Source organism: Fopius arisanus, unplaced genomic scaffold (genome assembly GCF_000806365.1).
Source record: "Fopius arisanus strain USDA-PBARC FA_bdor unplaced genomic scaffold, ASM80636v1 scaffold00106, whole genome shotgun sequence".
Classification (NCBI taxonomy): domain Eukaryota; kingdom Metazoa; phylum Arthropoda; class Insecta; order Hymenoptera; family Braconidae; genus Fopius; species Fopius arisanus.
Genome location: NW_011887845.1, coordinates 39,658 through 61,812, shown reverse-complemented (window position 1 = coordinate 61,812; position 22,155 = coordinate 39,658). Strand labels below are relative to the sequence as shown.

The window sequence follows — 22,155 nt, the reverse complement described above, 5'->3', positions numbered from 1 at the left end:
GCATTATTACAATAATTAAATTTCATTAGGAGTATATATATTGAAAAACTTTCGTTTTTAAAAATGTCAAATTGTTCAATTTCATTGCATATCTCCTCGATTATCAAATATTCAGTTTTTAAACAATATTTCGATTGATTTGCCATTAACAAAAAAAAAAATTGGAATTATTTAAATAAAAAAAAAATGAATGATGCCGGGATTGAACCCGGGCGGCCGCCGGCGTGCCAGTCGAGCACGTTACCACTAGGACAACGCGCTTATTGCAATATTATAAATTCATTAGGAGTATATATATTGCAAAAGTTTCGTTTTCAAAAATGTCAAATTTTTCAATTTCACTGGATATCTTCTCCATTTTCAAAAATTCAGTTTTTAAACAATATTTTCATTGATTAGCCATTAACAAAATAAAAAAATAGGAATTATTAAAAAAAAAAAATGAATGTTGGCGGGATCAAACCCCAGCCGTCGGCGTACTAGCCGAGCACGCTGCCAATTAGACAACGCGCTGATTATAAAATTATAATTTCATTAGGAGTATATCTTCAATATATTAAATAATTTTTTCCATTAGAAAACCCGCCAAAAACCCCCAGAACTCAGCCTCTACTTCAGTCAATCCTCCTTGACTACATTTATAAAATCCGAATATCTGTCTTATCACCAGCCGATGAAAAGAAAACCTAAGATACCAACATCATCGAGACGACAGGTGGAGTGGCATGTTTCATTGATGAAATTCATATTCGAAATATTTGAATTGAATTTGAATAGAAGTCCTATATTTGATCATGGTAAATAACAATTGTATGCAATTCTAGTCTATCAAATTTTTGGCATCTAGTGTCGTTCGGAAACTACCAGCTCAAAAAATATGAAAGAAATATGATCAAAGGCTGAGAATGCACTTGTGGGTTCGCCTGTGAGTATTCCAGACATGTGGCGCATGGCAAAGCCTTACATTTATATTGATCGGTTGCGCGATTCCCTTCTTCATGATGGAACCTGTCTCCCCTCTATCAAATTAAAGTTGTCTGTACTGTCAAAGGAGTACTGACTGTGCAGCAAAACGAGTCCTTAAAATCCCATCATCAACCTCGACTCCAGTTCTCGTCATTCCTCCCAGCTAAAACATCATGTTCCACTCAATAATTTCCAGGGAATTCGTCCTACTATGTAAGTAAATTATTTATATGATACCCCTTTCGGTTTTTACCCTTTACTTCCCATCCCTCAAAGAAAATATGTTTCATAAACCGAAATAATTTCGAACGACAAAATATTCTCCCTGAATTCATTCATAAATTGTGGAATTTTTATTTTAGGGTGCCTATTCTCCACTTCCTTCAGTGTACCTACATCATTACCACAGAGAATTTACGATGAATTGTACACGACGAGCAGACCAAGCAGGACAATCGTAGAATTGAAAAGTACACCACGACCAATAGTGAGTTGAAGGAAAAATATAGAGAAGTTATTTTCTACCCCAAACAGCGACATTTGTATTGATTACGAGAAAAGTAATTGCTTCAACGAGACTTGCGAGGAATTGCAGAAAAAACTCAATAAAAGTTTGAGCCGAGAGTTGTGAGAGTCTAAGGGTAATCACACCCTCGTGCACTTTTTCTATTAAACTCAGTCGTACGTCAGAAGTTTACGCAGATGCTACTGCTCCCATTCACCTGTTCGTGAGTGGGTTTTGACCACACCTACACATTCCGCGAAATGTTATATGCTAAGTACCAAGCCTTAGGTATTGGTTTTCACAGGGTAAATTTATTCGACTAGTAAATTGAATAGAGACCACGAAAATATATACTTGAATCAAATATTTCGTAATGATTCCAGTCTTTTTTCATGTTATTTCATTATTCGATAAAAAAAATCCGCTTTTATTTCGATAAAAAAATTCTTTTATAAGTCATATGATATTATATTTCAATGGAGTATTTTTTTTTTTCAGCCGAAGAGTCTGGGGTTGATGAAGACCACAAATAGTGAAACTTCGACAACAACTTCAACACCACCAGCTCCCAAGATATTGTCGGGTGGTCCAGTACTTTATAGGCTTAATAGCCCCGATGGACGGGCATGTATTCTCCTTCAAGTTGATGCTCTTATTTCTGCAAAGTATCGCACAACCTATGGAGATGAACGCACAGCGAATATTTACATTCCGGATCATGCCACTGTCACTGGAAACTGCGAGAAAGAAAATTTTGTCACTATGTCACTCAAGTGGGACGCTTACGTATTGTCTTGGAGCTTCGCAAAGGTTTGTTGTAAAAATTCCACTGTAATTACACATGAGGGGATTAAATATACTGATAATTTTCCATTTGTTTGCAGACACCCGGGGGTGAGAGATGGTACGTGGATAAAATCGAGTTGACTTACAACTCCAGTGACCGTCATTTCGAGCATATCGATCAACCCAGTAAGTAGAATAGATCTCCAATGAAGAGTTAAGGAATTATCATCAAGGTTTTTTGAAACTTCATAAAATTCAATTGCTAGGACTTTTGCACATTCACTGGTATGGCGTGACCGACGAGAGGATGCGAATTTTAATAGTTTTCACGGATGACTTTGTCATAACTTTCTTTTAATTAATTCTGTTAAGATTATTCATTTCAAGCAAAAAGGTTTGAATATTTTTTGCGTAAAATCCAATGGAGGAATTGCCTCATTAATTACTCCATGTGTCAAAATTTTTTTTTTCAATTACAGAGAAAACGATTCGACTGAGTACCAATCAGAAATCCAATCCAACGCTGTTTCCAACTCCCGTCGGAAAGTCGTTCATCTGCGAGGAAATTGATCTTCCCCTCTCAGATGGAAAGAACAATGCAACCCTAGAACTCAGGTGATTAAAATTTGTAATACAAAAAATTAATTGTCCAGATGTAATGAATTACTCACATAATGAATAATCTGTCACAGAGCAATCCAACTGCAGCCATTCAAATTCAAGACTAACGATTTTGCCGAGTCTTTTTCCTGCAAATCTCTGAGCGCACGAGCTGGAAGGGATGAAACAGCACCAGTTGCTGTTGGATCAACTCTAGCTGCTGCTGTACTTTTAACAATCACTGGTTACGCTGGCTGGCGGTACTTCAAAATTAAGAAGGTCAAGTATGATACGATGGAGTAAATTTTCCATTGTTGAAACACAACGGGAAATACGTAAGAATGAGATACTAAATTCCTACAATTCTTGGCCTTAGGTTTAATCGATATAGCATTCATATAGATTTTCGAATACAACCGAATATTATTATGTCAACTTATGGATAAAAATCATATGTCGACTGTTCGTTGTTGAACAGAAATATTAACATGCAAATAACATGTTATGCGGAAATGAAAGGACCCTCATTGTCGCAATCGATAATGTTTGAGTTACGAAATTGTTTCAGTTTCTATTGACAGTTGCTCCCTATTGATGCTTTCGTATCGATAATGGTATATTCCATTTCTGTAGTCTATACCCATGAGGTCAATTGTTTCAGTTTTCATAAATAACTCTGACTTAATTTAATAATAATTAAATGGTTATTTAATTAGCGCAATTTTTATGTCATTAGGATAATTTAAAAGATAAATTTATCGTCGTGCAGTTATCACAATTATTTTTGCGTATTCATTGTGAAATTTGAAATTTTTATTTGAATAATTACACTCATTTGCGGGTGAAGATAATTTTTTTGGTAATTATTTTCGGTTATTTATCATCTTTTTTTGTTAGTTAGGACAAAATTTTTATTGTAAAGTAGTCAATACGATGTAGGACTAATGGAATATATCCGGGATATCGCAAACTCCAATGGTTGTATGGATAATAAAAATATGAAGAATATTTGTGAAGAAGCAACGCGCATCAGCTCGTTCCTTATTTTAGAAAATAATTGTCAACCCTATCATGCATGGAACACACACGATATATCGATCGAGGGACACGTGAGTATCGATAAAGGCTGTAAGAAAAAGAGGGTGTGTCCTGTACACGTGTACATTAACTGAAAGTATCCATGCATGAGGGAGTTGATAAAAAAAAATAAATTATCATTGTCAATATCAGCATATCAGAACACGAATTGTGATGAAAATATCTCATCGATCAATTTCTCTTTCATCAGGTATGAAATAGTATGTTACGAGTACATAAAGTTGTACTTTTCATGCCCCAGTGCAGAGCACATGATATTTTTTTTCACGAGGTTTTGCGCACTTGGTGGTTAAAAATGTTGTTTGTACACATCATGCCCTCGGAAAAATTTAAATATTCATTCTGGAGACCTGTATCTTTGGTAAATTTTGAGAGGAAAAATGTAATTGACATGATTTTAATTACAATTAATCAAGTTACTGTACTGGCTCGTTTTTTTTTTATTATTCACAGCTATTAATACTCATTAATGATACCGATTAATACAAAAATTCATACCGAAAGCGTTGACATTTTTCATTGAATTCTCGTACACTCATTAGCTGTACAAAAAAATTGTCATAAGTTAGAGGAATATCTGCAAAACAATCTCAAAATGTTAATTTGTGTAAGCATAAGACGAAAAGCCTATGGATGGTGCTGGAAGTGATTCGAAAAAATTTTTACAAAATCTATTATGTTTCTAGTATTATAAAAAAAAAATTCTCATGGTCCTCTTATTCAATTAATTGAAGAGAAGCAAAAATAAATGTAATTGCATCTCGAAATGGTGTGACGTCGATTAAATTTTTCGAGAGTCAATAAATCGTCAACTCTTGGTGAAAGCACTCTGTCTATTAATTAAAATGAAACATTGTAATAATTATTCGCTTGAGTATTTAATATCCATGAAAACAGATAAATATATATTATACATTTATAACCTTCGCTCTTCTTCCTTGAGCTAATTACGGAAGAGATAAATTCGTTACATTAATCGATGCGTGCAGGTACGATTAACACGCATGATTATATCATTTTACCTGTTTACATGTACATATTTATTGTCATGAATAAAATATATATTATATATTCGCATAATATATACGTAAATGATAATTAAAATATGATATAAACCTCTGTCTTCCAAATGCGTAGTGAAGGAGAAGAAGCAAGATTGAAGAAAAATACATTTGAAAATATAATTATTGACGATATTTGATGAGCGATATACAAAAAATATAGTTATGTAAATAATATCAATATTGTGCAGATGCATTATTTCGTGTTTGAAAACAATAAATGAATTATGAAATAAAAAATTTATTTATTCATTCCAAAGGAAATACCGAAGGTAGTATTATTAATTTATCAAGTTATTCTTATTATTTTTTGCATTAACATCATGCGTGAAAATAATTATTTAATTCTCTCGAGACTCAAAATCTTTTGATAAATTTGAAAATTTCATAAAATAAATTTGATATTCGATAGAATTGAATGATATTTGCGATTTTTAATTCGGCATTGTTTAAAAGATTGAATTATTCAAATAGTTGCTTGTGTCAAAAATATTTTTAATTTTTTTATGAGACTCATGCGTTTACCAGATTTTACACAATATTTCGGTCATTGAATGGAATATTTCTCCACACGATTAGCATCTCCATTGAGGCTGAGCCAAATTGCAGTTATAGCCAGATGGTTCGAAGTGATTCCAAAAAGGAGATTGAAAAAAAGTTGGATGTAGTAGCAATGGCAAAAGGGCGTGAAAAGTACAGTCAAGCGGGTTTATATCCCCTCAAGAATGCCCTCTCTGTCAGTGGCCCTTTCCTCCACCTTTTTTTCCAGGAGACGTCCCTTTGCGTAACGCGTGTACATTGTCAATGGCTTATTGTCGTAATGCCCATTATAATTCAAAAAATACCAGCAATATGAATGGAAGAAGAGAGAGACAAATGCCGGTACAAATCGTATTGTTAACCCCTCTCTTGAATGAGACATCCTGTTGCCTACCACTATTTTACTCCACCCAGTTGTCACCAGTCCTCGAATTTTCAGCGTCTTTTCTCCGTTTTGTTTCCCCTCCTTTTTCATCTTAATCCCTCAGCGAAATCATTCGTCTCCAGCCATTTGTCATCAACCAATAAAATTATTCATTAAAAAAAAAATCCACGCCAATCCATTTCATTCAAATGTCCATAAAAAATTTAAATTTCCATCTATTCCAATTATTTTTTCCACAAATTTCCAAGAAGTTCACTCATTGAATAATCAATAAAAAAAATCGACCCCAGAAATTTGCGAATGCAAAATTTTTATTGATCCTCTTAATTCCGTAATTTATCCAAGTGTAAAAATTATTTATGCGTTAATAATTTATTAAAAGTGATGTCCGATGATTTACCATTGATTGGATGAACGAAGAGCCAGTGGGAAAAACTCAACGGGATGATGATTTTTCCCTCCGGAAAATGCGTAGAAAATGTGATATAGTACTGGCGGGCACAGGAGACATACTCATACTGCAATAAGTAATGTTAAGGTTATAGGGGGTGGGTTTATAACACTCATCAGTGTGCAAGAGGCCAGGAGAATCATCCCCGGCAGTGCGTCGGTGTCCTGTGTCTCCCATGTCGGCTTGTTATCCGTAACGCCCCATCGTTATCCGCAATTACCCTCTCCCCAAACCAACCTCCAACCTATCCCCTATCCCCTATCCTCATCCCACCACCCTATTTTTCCCCACCCACCCTCTCCACCCTCTCCACCCGCCCCACCATCCCCCACCGACAGTACCTAGTTTATAAATTATAGAGCCATCCACTGAGGGGTATATACGCGTGGGGTATGTTATAGGGATGAAGAGGTTTACATCTGTCATCAAACCCAACCCAATTACATTCAATTATCCATGGATAACGATGTTTATTTTTCACATTATTATTTACGATCCTATCAATTAATGATCACGTGTTTTCCACATTATTACTGGTGAATTAAATGAATTAATGTCATTTACGCGTAATTACTGCAATTAAAGGGACCAGCCGACGCATTCGTACGTTTGACGTTTAATTATTCCGTTATTTGTTTGCTGTTAATTTGGGGGCGGGAGGGGACGGGGGGGCGGTAAGGCTTTTAGATGATTTAATGATGTATTAATTATGTATGAAATGTAATTGATGGAAGTACAGTTTTTTGTTTATAAAAATCTTGGGAATCATTTCGTTGGATTTTTGGGTTGAAAACGAATTTTTTTTGGCTATTTGTATTGAGGGGTTTTGAGAGGTTTTTGTGGGGGAGATCTACCTGAAAATTTGGGAATAATGGCCTCTGTATTTTGACAGGATTAAAATGGCATGACCCCAGGGGAGGGGAATTTTGAGTTGCGCACACGCGATGTAATTGAATATTTTCATTTGCAAATTGTACTTGACTTGTTATTTTCTCAGCTTCCGTTTCAACTTTTCCAGAGTCATCTATCACACAAGTATAATATTACGGGTATTCTCTCGTAACTCAGTTTCCAGGAGGCGGTCCTAAAAATAAATCTTTGAGTGTCATGACTATTAAATTCCCACAGGTTGGACTTGGGGTCTTTGTCAGGCCGTGGAGCATCCGCGGTTGATAAGGCACGCGTCCTTGGGGATTTTGCAGTGTCAGCCCCAAGGGTAACGCCAACTCGGCGGTTACAACTTCAGTCGCCATTTCCTCAGAATATTGACTATTTATTTTTTTATAATTTTTCTTCAGAGGGCAAAATCTATTTCCAGATACCTATAGCCGCCAAGAACCGCTGGATTATTATGTGCATATAAATAATATATAATGAATATATTATATAAAAAATAATTAAAGATAAGACCTCTACCCGAAATTCCGTCTCGCACATCTCCAGAAATATTTTACGAAAATAATGATAAACAATTATATAATTATATCACGGGTGAAATTTTGGTGTGGAACAGGGTTTTTTAATTTTTTTTTTAAATATATGAAAAATATAATTTCAATTGCAATTTTTTTAAACTCTCGATGCGAATAATTGTTTTTGGTAAATTGCATTTATCCGCATTTATCCGCGGTTGCGGTAAAAATGACCGTTTGTGTTAGATCTCAATTTTTTTTTTCGCTTCGTGTGAAGAAAATTTGTTTCCTTGTCATCCTGAAAATCCGTGGAATTTCCCCGTTGCCTGGTGGGCGTGGTTTTTCCTCCGGCGAAAAATCTGTCGTGGATGTAGCGGATATAATGATGAAAAGCATTGAAGCACCAGAGGCGTGTTGACAAAGCGAATCGACACTTGAATGTACTTCAATGCTTTCACACCATGGGTCAATGGTGAAAAGAGCATCAGGACACTTCTGCCCGTTGAGTTTTTGTGTCTAATTTCAACCTGTGAAATATCGATTGAAATGAGCCATTTTTTCATTTCTTCATTTCTGAGTTGTACGATAACTATTTTTTCCAACCGATTTCCAGTTTTCCGCCGATTTCGCAAGATCTAAGGGAGATAACGATTTTTTCATAATTACCTTTCTTCTACCTCTCATCTTTTTCTACAAAAAAGGTTCACGCAAAAAATTCGCTGCGGTCCGCCAATTCCGAGATACTGGCTAAAAAATGGCCGCGAAAAAAAAATCATTCATCCTGGTGATTATTTAAAAATAAATTTCAGGGTAAAATGGGGGATTTTGAGGAAAAGTTTGAGATTTTTGGGAATGGTGAATTATTTTATTGAAAGTTTATGGAGAACGTAGGGAATTTTTTGGATTTTTTACCGCTTCTTGGAAATTTTGAAAAAATTGAAAAATTGGGAGAACTTGGTATAATCTTTGTGTCCGTATTTTTTCAGGCTCTATTATATATTGTTTAAATATTCAGTTAAACGATAAAAATAAATAGAATTTGCTGAGTATCGTGTAGCCACGCGAAGATAAATAGTTGAATGGACGTCAGCGTAACCCGACGACCGAAGAAACCCGTCGGTCTGAGTTTTCTCACAAAATTCACCTGACACGAAAATGATAATTCCCGTTGATACGGGTAAAAATGGCAGCAGCAGGATGAGATTACGTCAAAATTCACCGAAATAAGTTCTCAAAAATAGGAATCAGCAATTTTCTAAAAATGAATAAGATTTTTCGAAAGTTTGGTAAAGCTTTTTTTTCTTTTTTTCCAAAAAAAAAATTCTCATAAAGTCTTTTAAATATTTCTCGAGAATTTTCGAAAATTCTCCAGCAGAAAATAAAATGCATAAGATTTTTCACAAGTTTGAAAAAATTTTTTTTCTTTTTTTCCTCAAAAAAAAATGTTTTAAAAAAAAAGTCTTCAAAGTCTTTCAAATATTTCTCAAGAATTTTCAAAAATTCTCCAGCAGAAAAAAAATGCATAAGATTTTTCGAGATTTTAAAAGTCTTTTTTTCTTTTTTCTCCTCAAAAAAAAATTTAAAAAAAAAAAAGACTTTTCCAAGTCTTTCAAATATTTCTCAAGAATTTCCAAAAAATAAAATTTCTCATACAAAATGAGATTACGTTAAAATTCACCTAAATAAGTTTTTAAAAATAGTAATCAGGAGAGAGAAATCTTTTGTGGGATTGAACGGCTTGATAAATCTGGTGATAAGAAACGATCGGATTCAAGACACCCGGTGGTGAGATTAACGAGAGAAACCCAAGGATACCGACCCCTCGTATAGTTTATCAATCAGTGAGATCGTCATAATTGGCGAACCAAGTGACAGATATGATGAACATATGCCCCCATGTTGCACATTATATATCAAGGGTTTGCGGTGTCACATGTTCAGTTTTCATCCCCTGATAATAATTAGCCCCACCCATAAATCTCAAACGTCCCATTCTCCCTCCAGCCTGTTTTTTCGACAATACATTCCCCCCTTCCCACCATTTTTTCCGTGATGTGAACATATTTCATTATAATTATTCTCTAAACTTGAAGTATTTCAATTATTCCTGCCAATTAAAATCACTTGTTCCCACATTAAATTTTCTTCGTAACAGATAAAGGAGAATTGATCTCGATAGATGAGAGAAAATGGCTATCATTATGCCCAATTCAATATTTTTTTTTCTGCTGGAGAATTCTTGAAAATTCTCGAGAAATATTTAAAAGACTTTATAAGAAAATTTTTTTTTCAAAAAAAAAACTTTGCCAAATTTTCGAAAAATCTTGTTTATTTTTTTCCTGCTGAATTCAATTAAATTATAAGTGCAAATAGAAAAAATAGAAAAAAATGGAAAAAATTGGAAAAGAGGAGAAAAAGGGAAAAAGGGAAAAAGAGAAAAAGGGGAAAAGGGAAAGGTGAATGGCCTGTCGATTAAATTCATCACGAATTATTTTCCCCAAGCCGAAATACTTGGATGTAGTATAATGAAACATCTCGCCTACAGGTTCAACTGACTGGAATTAATTCAATCCGACGTGATCTCCCCTAGTACAAACACCTGTGATTGCAGCGAAAGCGGTAAAGCGCAATATTAGATACGTGACATGAAATAACAGGGTATATCTAACTAACCGTGTAATCGTGGTGAGGACAGGTCGTCTTTCACGTGTGTCCAGGGAATTCACCCGTGGACTCTTATTGAGCTGAAAAAAAAAATGGTAAATGAGCAATCGTCGATTGGTGAATGGTGAGATAATCTCTCTATTTTCGAAACGCCGGGCGTAAAATGGTCAGTGACACATAAAGAGCATTTTTTCGAGTATTAGCTGAAGAGGCCCATCGAAGACCCTTCGACTACCTGTGTTGATTGTCGACACAACAAATCTGTGATCTTTATCTCAGTCTTTTTTTTTTCCTTTTCAGAATCGCTAATGGGCCTTAACCTGCAGGATTACGATTGCATCGTGATAGCATTCGTTGTTTTTTATTCATCATTCTGGACGCGGATAAAAATGGAGATATCAGGGAATAGTTCGGATAATCAGGATGTGAAGACGATTTTTATACCGGAATATTGGGGGTTTTTTCGGAGGGCTTTTGAACCAAAAGAAAAAACTGAAAAAAATCACAATTTCGCCTTTTGCCTGGGTAAAAAAATTGTAATCGCAATATTTTTTCCAAATTTTCAAAAAATTTCTGGAAAACTTTTCAGAATTTTTGTCCTCGAAACAAAACGAACGGAAATAAAACAATTGTATTTTTGGGAAATGTTTTGAAAAATTCTTCAAACATTTCTTTCGGAAATTTTTTTTTTTGTAATTTTCTAGAAATTTTTGCGAATATATTTTTTTTTAATTATACTGTTGCTTTCTTACTTTTTAAATTTTTCAAAACCTTTCCCAGAAATAAAATTCTTTTGTTTTTCCATTTTTTTTTCTGTTCCATAAAAAAATTTCTGAAAAATTTTCCAGAAATTTTTTGAAAATTTGGAAAAAATAATATTTAATGGAAGTCGTGTGTAAATAAATAATAAAAATAAATCAATGGCTAAACACAATCTCTGGGTATCTCATGTCCATATGGGAGGATTATCCCTTCCTATCTGACCCATCATCACCGATTTTTATTATTCACCGCATTAATTTCAAATCACGACACCACTGCATTGCACCGCAAACGAGCGTCAGGAAATTAGACACCTTATGAACGATTGCATGTAATGCCTAGTGGCCTCTCGAGCCTCTCGTCTTTTATGACAATCGATTTTCACTCCTCTCCGTTTTATCGCGCATTCCCAAGCGTCTACTAAAATTTTTCACATCGAATGACAGGACTAATTGAATAAAAATATCCAACAATGAGCAAGGATTTCTCCGCAATGACAGGTGCCGTCGATATATCGAATCGAACGATCCAATTGCTCGTGGTCATTTTTCGTCACGATTGAAAAATTACGGAGTACTTCTAGAGAATGATTCCATTTCCTCTTTTTGAAAAATCTAGATGCAACGATTTTTAAATGAAATTAATTCAGAAAAATAATGATTTCGTAATTATCATTTTTTTATGAAAATATTTGAAAATATTTTGAATTAAAGATTTTTTTTATTGAAAAATTCAATTTCATTTTTTGAATATATTGTTGTAAATTTTTTTATTGCCGCAATTTTTTTTTTACTAAAAAATTCAATTTCATTTCTTGAACTGAATATATTATGAATTTTTTTATTGCCAACATTTTTTTTATTAAAAAATTCAATTTCATTTTTTGAACTGAACCTATTGTTGTGGATTTTGAATCGAAATTAACGGGGAAATTTCGTAATTTAAATACTTCGGTTAACTCACCGTGAAAAGCTGAATTTTATCCTGCGAAGTGATTTTGAAGTGCGTCGATGGGAGAGAACAGTCCTGCGGGAAAGTTCTGTAAAAAGTCATTTTGGAATGCAATTAAACGCAGTAGCGTGAAATCCGAAGCTCTGCCGAGCTTCATCCCTCCATTCTCCTTCTCAAACGTTCACCTATACACCAACCATATTTCAAATACCTGGTTCATAGTTGTTTGTACTTCGTCCTTATCCAATCTGAAACCAGTTCCAAACAAAAAGAATTTAATTTACAAGAGAAAACCAAGGGGAAACGGTGCATCATTGGCACTTACAAAATTTTCATTAAAACTCATCGACCCATTAGAATTAATTAAATAATTCTTCATTAAAAAAGTAAAACATTATTTTACTTTCAATAATTAATTACTCAAATTATCCAAATGCATTTTAAAAAAAAATTCTATATGAGATTCAAATATTAATTTTTTTCTGAAATGAATTTGGAGTTCGTTTAAGTAATTAATTTTTTAACATAAAATTAATTAATACTTGAATTCGCATTTGGGGGGTGTGAGGAAAATTGTTCGATGTGGAAAAATATATGAGTCGCTGGGTGAAAATAAAAAATATTTTCGGCGGGACGATCTGGTGAACTCTTTTGAATATTTGGAGAAGTGGACAGAGATATCACGTGTGTGGAAAGATGGTGAAATGGGAATGAAGATTCTCACGGGGTGGATTATGTACACGTTTATAACGGGGGTGTTGAGAGGAGACAAAATGGCGTCCCGGAGGGAAACACGACACCAAATCGAAGTAGACGCCATCGTGAAATCCATGAACCGCCCCTATCCTCCCATCCCAAGATATAAGCCGTTTTGAGAATTCATTAAATCCATCCGGTGGGTAAAAAATTAATGAACAATTAAATCAACGCCATTTATTTCAAATTTCTCTCAAAATTCAATCCAAAAACCGAAATAATTCCTATTTTCCAGAGAAAATTTCCAATTGGAAATTTAAAAAAACAAAAAAACAATCTGTTTATTTTTATTTCCAACATTCCATTGGGTTACTTTTTTTTTTAATTTAAATAAAAAATTCATTGAATTAATTGTATTAAAGAAGAAAAATTAAAATTTAAAAAATTTTTTAAATTGAGACAGGGGAGATGTAATTAAGGTTTAATTGCCTGTTGGTTTGGAGACTGTGGGTGGGAATCCGATCATCCGTATGAGAGCAAGGATTTGAAAAAAAACTTGTGACTTGCCAGGAATAGGACGCATTTGTCAGCAATTAGTGATGTGAAAGGCGGAGTTGTATGCAAAGGATTGTCGAGGCGTGGCTAAAAGTGACTGCTTCACTTTTCCTCTGACTTCTTCCGACGAGATGTACAATTTTGGCTCGTCAATCGTCAGCTGAAAACGGTGTCCATTGATCTACATTATCCTTTCAACCAGAGTACCAAAAAAAAAATGCGGATTTTCATTTTCGACGTTGTACCAAAAAAATATAAAAAAAAAAATTGCGGATTTTTATTTTCGACGTTGTACCAAAAAAATATAAAAAAAAAATTGCGGATTTTTATTTTCGACGTTGTACTAAAAAAATATCAAAAAAAAAATTGCGGATTTTCATTTTCAACGTTGTACCAAAAAAATATAAAAAAAAAATTGCGGATTTTCATTTTCGACGTTGTACCAAAAAAGTATTAAAAAAAAATATATATATATCGGATTTTCATTTTCGATGTTGCAAATGAAAAACCTGACATGCTAAATATTTTTACCAATTTACAGCTGCAGACAAGTCGATAAAATTTGCAATCGCTGAGTGACAGGAGTCGCAAGAATTTTTCTGTGCACCCATTAACGTCAATAATTATTAATAAAATAAAATAATGCAGGAAATATTATGAAAAATTTGTAATTGACACAATAAATACTCGAAGTTTTGAGACAGGAACTGTGAATCTCTCCAGGAGTCCTCGAGTGATCTCGACTGGATGGGAATTGATAACCCTGATAAACTCAAAGACCCACCGCAACAGCTTTCGACCCATTGGCCAAACAAAAAGAAAAATAAACAATAAAAAATGTGAGGATAACATTGGCGAAACAACGGTAATAATCACGGTGTAGAGTAACGTTGACACATTTCATTTCCGGTGTTTATAAGTCACTCATTGCTTCTAACAGACGAGCGATCAACAAAAATGCCATTTCCTCCAATTTCCTACGTCGTAAATAAAAAATGATGAGTCAAAATTAATGTGGGAATTGTTTTCCAAATATCTTGCCAACCACTATAGGACCACCGGAATTTCATGAATTTCCAATGTCTCCAAGAATTAGCATTAAATTTTATTTTCTTGAATCTACTGTTCGAACTCCATAACAAATTTTCTCCTCCACTCGAGAGTAAAAATTCTTGAAATTATAGAAAAAGTGAATTTTTCAAAAAATTCGTGTTCCCGCGGTTTTGAGTGACAGTTCGGTATTCCCCCCGTTGGAATATAAAAAAACCCCGGGGACACATCGGACAAAAATGCTGAAGGGTGTGAAAGCCGATAAAAAACTGGGGCAACATTTTCAAAAAAAAAAAAAAGAGGGGGGCAGCACACATGGACAGGTGATCCCCCCTCCAAGAGAGATTGATAAAAAAAAAAAGGATCGCCTGCGAATGAGAGAAATGCCAGTATCCCCCATGTAGCATTAGAGGGTTGCGCCTACCCCGGTGCCCTCGACCAATGGGAATTAATCCCGGTAATCCCCGCCCGCCAATCCCCATCGCCACTCGTTCGGTTTCCAGTCTAGTTGAGAGACACAAACGTTGCGCACCGTGCGCCCAAAAAATCCAATCCAATACGAATGGAAAAATAAAAAACAAAAGCAAAACCGAGGGATAAACGAAGGATCAGAGATACTGCTAAAAAATCAAAGTAATGAAAGTGGAAAAAAAAAAATAACAAAGAGTGGTGTACCTTCAGTAAAACTTGGTGACTTGGTCACTCAGTGAGTGTCTCATAATAATCACTGCTGACGTCTCCCAGTGTCTCGTTTTACCCCAGATATGTGTTACCAGTGATTTCCAGTATTCCACTTGACCTGGGAATGTTCAATAGTTGATAAACACCGAGGAATATCGATGGTGAAATGATTTATTTTATTCAGTACCTGGTAAAATGTGATGTTATCGAAATTCTTCTTGACACTCGCACGTCCTTGAGTTCTTCGAGGTGAATTCTCCGAAAAAATCAGTGACTGAGGGACTTGTTTTTTTTTTTTTCGGAGATACTTTTTTAGCCGATCTGTCCGTCAAAGTGATAATGTCCGAGAGTTCGGATCAATTGTCCTCGCCGAATAGCGAGTGCAACAGTCAAATGGGTCATCGGAGTGGTTATGTGAATACGATACAGGGATTATCGTTGAATCTTCATCAGCATCAGCAGAATTCAGGTGTTACGACGGGGAATAGTCCGAGGTATGGACAGGAACAGAGTGCTTGTAATTCATTGAATATTTCTAATATGGGACTCAATGTTACCGGTAGTACCGCCGATTTTACACCAGAGCAGATATCGTGCATGTGTGAGGCACTCTCGCAGAGTCATGATATTGAAAAGCTCACCAGGTATGGATTTTATTTTTATTTATTTATTATATATATATTTTTTTTAATTTATTTTATTCCCTTTAATTTTCCATTGCTTTCTTTTTTTTTAATAATTCATTAACCACATCTGAACAATTCAAGTTCAATCTGCAATATCATATTTATAATAATAATATGATAACCATTTTATTATATAATTAGCAGTAATAATCCATTTTGCAGCGTATTTTATATTATCTAGTGATATCGGGGATGCAAAATTTTCTGGGGATTTTTGAAAAGTTCTTCGTGGCTTTTGAATTAATTCTCAATGGCAGCCAGTTGCAGAAATAAATATAAAATGAGAATAAATTTCAGTTATTAGTCAGTTCTACTGAGTTATTAACAATCGTTGGATGATTTTAATGTTATTAATATTTTTGAAATGTTGAGGAACGTTTGCGGAAAAATTAATTGATTATTACCAAAAAAATTTTGATCTAGTGCAATTAGAAAAAGCGTTGTGTTTGTGGTGGGAACATTCAGAGTTTTGCATAGATGGATCGAATGTTTATTTAATAAAATGAATGAATTTTGCAGATTTTTATGGTCATTGCCGCCGGGTGAATTGGGCCGTGGAGGCGAGAGTGTTTTAATGGCCCGTGCAGCAGTAGCATTTCACCGTGGCGCTTACCACGAGCTCTATACAATTCTCGAAAGCCACCCATTCTCCCCACGACGTCATCCTGAGCTTCAACAAATGTGGTACAAATCCCATTACTGCGAGGCTGAGAAAATCCGTGGTCGCGCCCTAGGTGCAGTCGATAAATACCGTTTGCGAAAAAAGTATCCACTACCGAAAACGATTTGGGACGGTGAGGAGACGGTTTACTGCTTCAAGGAGCGATCGAGAAATGCACTGAAAGAATGTTATAAGAGAAATCGTTATCCAACACCCGATGATAAGAAAGATTTGGCCAAAAAGACTGGTCTCACCCTCACGCAGGTCTCCAATTGGTTCAAAAATCGAAGACAACGGGATCGAACGCCGCAAACCAGACCGTAAGCCATTTTTTCATTTATTTATTTATCTGTCAATCATAACAATTTAAAATTTCGGCGTATAATGGCGTTGAGAGAGAGAATTGAGTTAATTTTTAATTTGAATGGAGAGAGAATTGAGTTAATTATAACAACAGTTGGAACATTAATTATATTTAATTCGGCATTCTAATTTATCGGAGAGAATAATTACAGAAAAGTGAAAAAAATTTTGTCTTATCGAAATTTGGAATTGCCGATTGATTTCTTGGTTTGTGAATATTTATTTCTGTATTATTCATTGGTTTCTTAAGTTTCCGGGGTTTTCCACATGCATGCGAAGCACGTGGGCCCACAGGGGGTCTAGCACCCCAAAAAGCCATTTTTCCAAGTGCAACAAGTGTCCGAAAAACACATGTCCACTTTTGGTGGACCGACGGTAAATCACGCACGACCATTAATTTTCCTTTCGTTCAGCTAATTTGAAGAATATCGGTGCTTGCCATTTGGAGAAGTGATTTTCTCAGAATAAATTATTCTTGCCACTTCCAACAAATTAAATAGTAATTTTCTTCGATGTTCTATTGAATTGACTTTTTATTAAAGGGCTCACGAACTTTATCACTCGTGATTTCATTTTTGAATGAAAATTCCATCACAAATCGGTGCCGATTTCCAATGAATGGACGAATTATCCTCGGACCAATGCGTGCCGACAAAGATAATCGTAATTATACAGATGAAATAATAAAAGATAATAAAAATCGAGGAAAGGATGATTCAGAGTTCAATCCCCTTGACACGAATCATTCTTATATCAATGGAATATTCTATGGAACGTGTTGAAACGTATTTCTTTGGTTTTGTTTTGAATAAACAAATGATTAGTTCGGATCATGATAAAGGCTCGTCCATATATTTTAAGATCACGAATACAACTCGGTTGGTCCCCTGGGCCCATTGGAAAGGGGGAATTGTTGTGTCTACGGTGTTACGGTCACGACACCCGCCCAGAAATTCATTCCACCCAGGACACGAGGAAAATGTTTTTAAAAAAAAATACAAGTGGATAATTGCATGTATTTCTTTTCGGTACAGTTTGTGTCGCTAACAGATCCGCAATTCCTTCGCTAATCGTCATGAAATTTTCTCTTCATCCCTCACTCAGGGAAATAATCCCTGAAAAACGTCTGTGATAAATTGAATTCTGATACTGGTGGAGGGAATTTATTGAAAGATTTGTACAGATGGAATCTGAAAATAAAGGAACGATTTGAGGGCATGAGAATTTTTTGTGATCAGAAAAAAAATGGAAAAAGCAGGAAAAATATGAGGAAAAGATAAAAGGTGCGAATGAGAATTTCTTCGGATTTTGGATGGCCCCATTTTCATGCTTTCCGACGGAGGTTTATGTACCCCGTGAAAAAGGAAATGCGACGCCCTATTACCGTTTTATGGCGCTGGATTTGAATTACGTATCTTGTTACACTATTGAGCCTCACGGCTTCTCTCATCGCCTCTGTCCAATAGTTTTTGATGCGACGATTTTTGGGGTGGTTTATAAAGAGCCTGGGGAAGCCCCCAGGGGCCGATCTATCTGAGGGTGGAATTATTTTCAAATTGAGTGGATCTAGAATAGAAAAGTGCGCGAAAGAGATTTTTCATCTTTTATTTGAGCGATTTATTAGGAAAATCATTCGACTCAATCGTGCGATAAACACAGGGCCCTTCCAGTTGTGTTGGAAATTATTTTCGAAATAATAATTTTGGAAAATGGCGGTGCGTGCGCAAAATGCCACTTTGCGCACTGCGTGAGGAAAAGGGATTTTTCTCACTGGTTCTCACCCATTACCTGAACAAAATCATTTTCTTTTTTTTTTTGGTAGGAAAAAAATTAATGTCATGTTTGATGGTAGGATGTTAAAATCCGGTGAGTAGGCGGAGTTTCGGTTGTGGCGTGTCGTGCACACGCGCATTACATGTGTGTAAAATCGAGGGTGCGATGGAGAGTGTGACCCACCGGGTGGTAGCGGCAAAGAACAATGCCAACAACTATTTCCTTCCCTCATTTTTTTTTTTCCTCTCTATATTCTTTCTCAGAAGGCGTCTTACGTGGTTCACATCACGTGTCACATGAGCGAGAGGCCCTAGAAGTAATTGTCAGCCCGAAGAATGAAAAATGTGTGAGGCCCCAGACGAGAGAGACAATGCGCATATGGTGACGATTTTCCAGAAAATTTCATTTCGCCACGGGCTACTATTTATCGTTTCCACGTGTCCTCTTGCATTTTCTCGATTTTTTTTCCTGACAAAAAGCGAAAAAAAAACAATTCCTTTATTTTTCATTTTTTTTGTGGTTATTAGAACAAAAGATCGAGTCGTATATTATTAATAGAGGGATTTTAGTTTCCCTGCAGTAAATATATTTTCAAAGAAAAATGGAAATTTTTGGGACTTTTTAAATTTAGAAAAATTCTATCTTTCATTTTTTTTTAATCATTTGGTGAGATTTTATGGGGCAGCTTAGGCCCAAATTTCAATCCTGGGGGTCTTGATTTCTATCTCAATTATTTTGAATGAAATTTTTGGGATATTGCAAAATATTTTTTTTAGTATTCTCTCGAGGTACGTAATTGATAAAATATTGGAAGTAATCAAGGTCAGGGGATCAGATATCCCAAAGTTCATTGAACATATGTTCAAATAATGTTCCTACAACTGATAGTATCGTTGTCTCGTGAAGCTCGATTACTCTACACGTGTTCTCATTATCATGTACCGAGTACAGACTGATAAACCATTGAATATATAGCCATAACACCCCGGATAAAAAAAAATTGTGATCGGAATATTTTTTCCAAATTTTCCAAAAATTTCTGGAAAACTTTTCAATAATTCTTTTTTTTTTCAACAAAAAAAAATCGGGAAACAAAACAACTGTATTTTTGAGAAATGCTTTCAAAAATTTTTCAAAACCGTTCCAAAAATAAAATTGTTTTCCGATTTTTTTTTTGTTTCATAAAAAAAAATTTCTGAAAAGTTTTCCAGAAATCTTTTGAAAATTTGGAAAAAATATTCCGATTAAAATTTTTTAAAAGTTATAAACGAGAAAATAGTTGATATGGAAAATACATATTATGTTTTAAATTGGCGCGTAGTATAGTGAGTGCTCACGATTTGTTGTCATAATTTCCAGGGAGATGATCTCTCTAAATTGCCAAAGCACAAATGGAAACATGAGTAATGGAGTGAGCAGTACAGGGGGTCCACATCAGCCGCTGCAGCCCCTAGAGTCGAGTAGTCCAAACCTTGCGATGTCACCGATATCAACGATAGGAATGTCCCCAGTTGGAATGAACCCGTGCAGTCCAATGGGCATGAGTCCAATGGGACCCCATCATCACGGATATGCTGCACCAGTGACCCCATCATCAGTGCATTCAGCTCATCCTCACAACGGCGCCCTCAGCCCCATGAATGATGTCAAAACCCTGTGCTACGGACGTGGAGTCTACGACAGCGGTACTAAATCAATTGATAAGAAATTGAATCAAACTAGATCAATTCATCATTATTTTTAATAATTAAAGTGGTAATTGATTTTCACGCAGGAAAAGACATGGATCAAGCCGCGGTCTACTACTCCAGTCACACCGGCATGCATCATCAGTATTATCAGCAGAGTCACCACCAGATGATGACTGGAACTCATCATCATCACCATCAGCAAACAATGTCCAGTGGTTATGAAATTATGTTACCCCCGCCCCAGCACTCGATGTGACCTGCAGATTGTAATTCTCGTGAGGATCAATCCACTAGTGATGATATTCTCTCGCGAATACACGCATTTGCGTGAACAGAACCGGTGTTATTTACTTAAATTAGTTAATTACTTGATGAAGGCTATCGCGTTATAAGAGAATTCATTCTTTTTCATCTTTAGGGGTAAATCAGTAGAGAAATGTCAGTCAGACTGGTTTTGAGGAGCAGGCCGTGTCAATTTTTAGGGAACTTGTGTTTCTCGTTGCCAAATCTTCATTGACAATCATTTTCCTTTTATAAACAAAAAAAAAATCAATAAATAAAAATTGGCAAGTGCTTCTTTTGGAGAGGGTGGAGTCAAATCTCAAAATTGAATTCCAAAATTTTTTGGTAGAAACCGCAAGCGAAGAAAATCAATAGATTTGAAATTTTGTGTAAGATTTATTTCGTTGTGACTATTAGACGTATAAAAATCTCGAAAAATTTATTTCATCAAGTTATTATTGACGACTTCGAAATGATTTCTTTTATTCAAGCACCCACTTCAACCCAATGTCTCCCATCTCAATAACGACTGTTAGAAGAAATTATCCCTGACCTAATTGGAGACAATTTCCCGCAGAAAGCAATTAAGGAGTCCTTGAGAAAGCACTGTCAAGGTAATGCACCATTTTCTCCTTCAGTTTTTTTAGAATCCATTCAACTGCAGAAAAAAAAATGCATCCAATTTTTTTTTCTTTCCAAAAAATGAGAACTGAATTTTTTCACTCATCTTCAATCCTAACTGCTAAACATTGCTCTCAATGCAATTTATTCAAAGGAATACCCATAGCAATAAATGAAACAAACTTTGAATAAATTTTTCTAAAGATCAATAGTCTACTGCAGTAGAAATGCACTACGAAAAAAATTTCAGGTAAAATAATAATAGTCCCAAAAAGTTGTAAGCATTTTTATGGTATCACTTACTGTAAATAGTACTGATGGAACAACAGATAGCGATAATTATTACGTGTATCAAATGTATATAAAGCGATCGAAGTTTAGTCTGTATTGTCTCAAAGTATATATTGGTTTTTAATAAATGGCACTGAATTAAAATTGAAAAGCAATCCCTTAAAATAATTGTTGCGCAACCGATTCACATTAAAAAACCAGAAACCAATTAAAAAAAGCCCAATCAATAAATAAAAACAGAAATTATTATTCTTACAAGTAGATGAATTATCGAGTGGCGGTATGGTAGAGATTCAGAACAGAGGGTAATGTGGAGCGCTGAGGATGGAATTTACCTCTGAACGATGTCGTTCCTTGGGAAGTCCCTTTCTACCTATTATCCCCAAATTAAAAATTGATACTTGAAATGACAAAGGGATGATGAAGGTAACGAGTCCATTGAAGAATGAATCAAGGGAGATATGCAAAAATAATGAGCAGAAAAAGCCTATTAGGAACATTTTAATGCCCTCGGGTGGATTAGCACTCTTAATTATTTACAAACTGTTTCAAAGCACTTTAGAAAGAGAAGCCCTCGGGCTTCTTTCAGCTCCGCGACATGTCTGCTGAGCTTCCGAGGTAGTT

The 22,155-nt window shown here is 35.2% G+C and overlaps 2 protein-coding genes across 3 annotated transcripts; both read left to right on the top strand.

The window, feature by feature from the left end:
• The first annotated feature begins 970 nt into the window (after positions 1-970).
• On the top strand, positions 971-3,646 carry LOC105271263 (uncharacterized). Its single transcript, XM_011312689.1, has 6 exons — positions 971-1,179; positions 1,329-1,453; positions 1,970-2,281; positions 2,356-2,443; positions 2,737-2,872; positions 2,950-3,646. Exons 1-6 carry the CDS (start codon positions 1,140-1,142, stop codon positions 3,158-3,160), a joined length of 912 nt encoding a protein of 303 aa, XP_011310991.1. The 5' UTR covers positions 971-1,139; the 3' UTR covers positions 3,161-3,646.
• An 11,358-nt stretch (positions 3,647-15,004) lies between these two features.
• LOC105271262 (homeobox protein SIX1) lies at positions 15,005-21,616 on the top strand. Of its 2 annotated transcripts, XM_011312687.1 has the most exons (5): positions 15,005-15,657; positions 15,727-15,807; positions 16,369-16,830; positions 20,006-20,331; positions 20,421-21,616. In XM_011312687.1, exons 1-5 carry the CDS (start codon positions 15,503-15,505, stop codon positions 20,591-20,593), a joined length of 1,197 nt encoding a protein of 398 aa, XP_011310989.1. In that variant the 5' UTR covers positions 15,005-15,502; the 3' UTR covers positions 20,594-21,616. The 2 variants fall into 2 exon arrangements, with proteins under 2 accessions (XP_011310989.1, XP_011310988.1); XM_011312686.1 differs by having other exon boundaries at positions 15,005-15,807.
• The last annotated feature ends 539 nt before the right edge of the window (positions 21,617-22,155 follow it).

Bases quoted from the DNA above. Each gene is read 5' to 3' on its own strand.
- LOC105271263 (XM_011312689.1), top strand. From the start codon at position 1,140: ATGTTCCACTCAATAATTTCCAGGGAATTCGTCCTACTAT. The intron at 2,282-2,355 runs GTTTGTTGTAAA...ATTTGTTTGCAG, and splicing joins TGTCTTGGAGCTTCGCAAAG to ACACCCGGGGGTGAGAGATG. The intron at 2,873-2,949 runs GTGATTAAAATT...AATCTGTCACAG, and splicing joins AATGCAACCCTAGAACTCAG to AGCAATCCAACTGCAGCCAT.
- LOC105271262 (XM_011312686.1), top strand. From the start codon at position 15,503: ATGTCCGAGAGTTCGGATCAATTGTCCTCGCCGAATAGCGAGTGCAAC. The intron at 15,808-16,368 runs GTATGGATTTTA...TGAATTTTGCAG, and splicing joins GATATTGAAAAGCTCACCAG to ATTTTTATGGTCATTGCCGC. The intron at 20,332-20,420 runs GTACTAAATCAA...ATTTTCACGCAG, and splicing joins ACGTGGAGTCTACGACAGCG to GAAAAGACATGGATCAAGCC.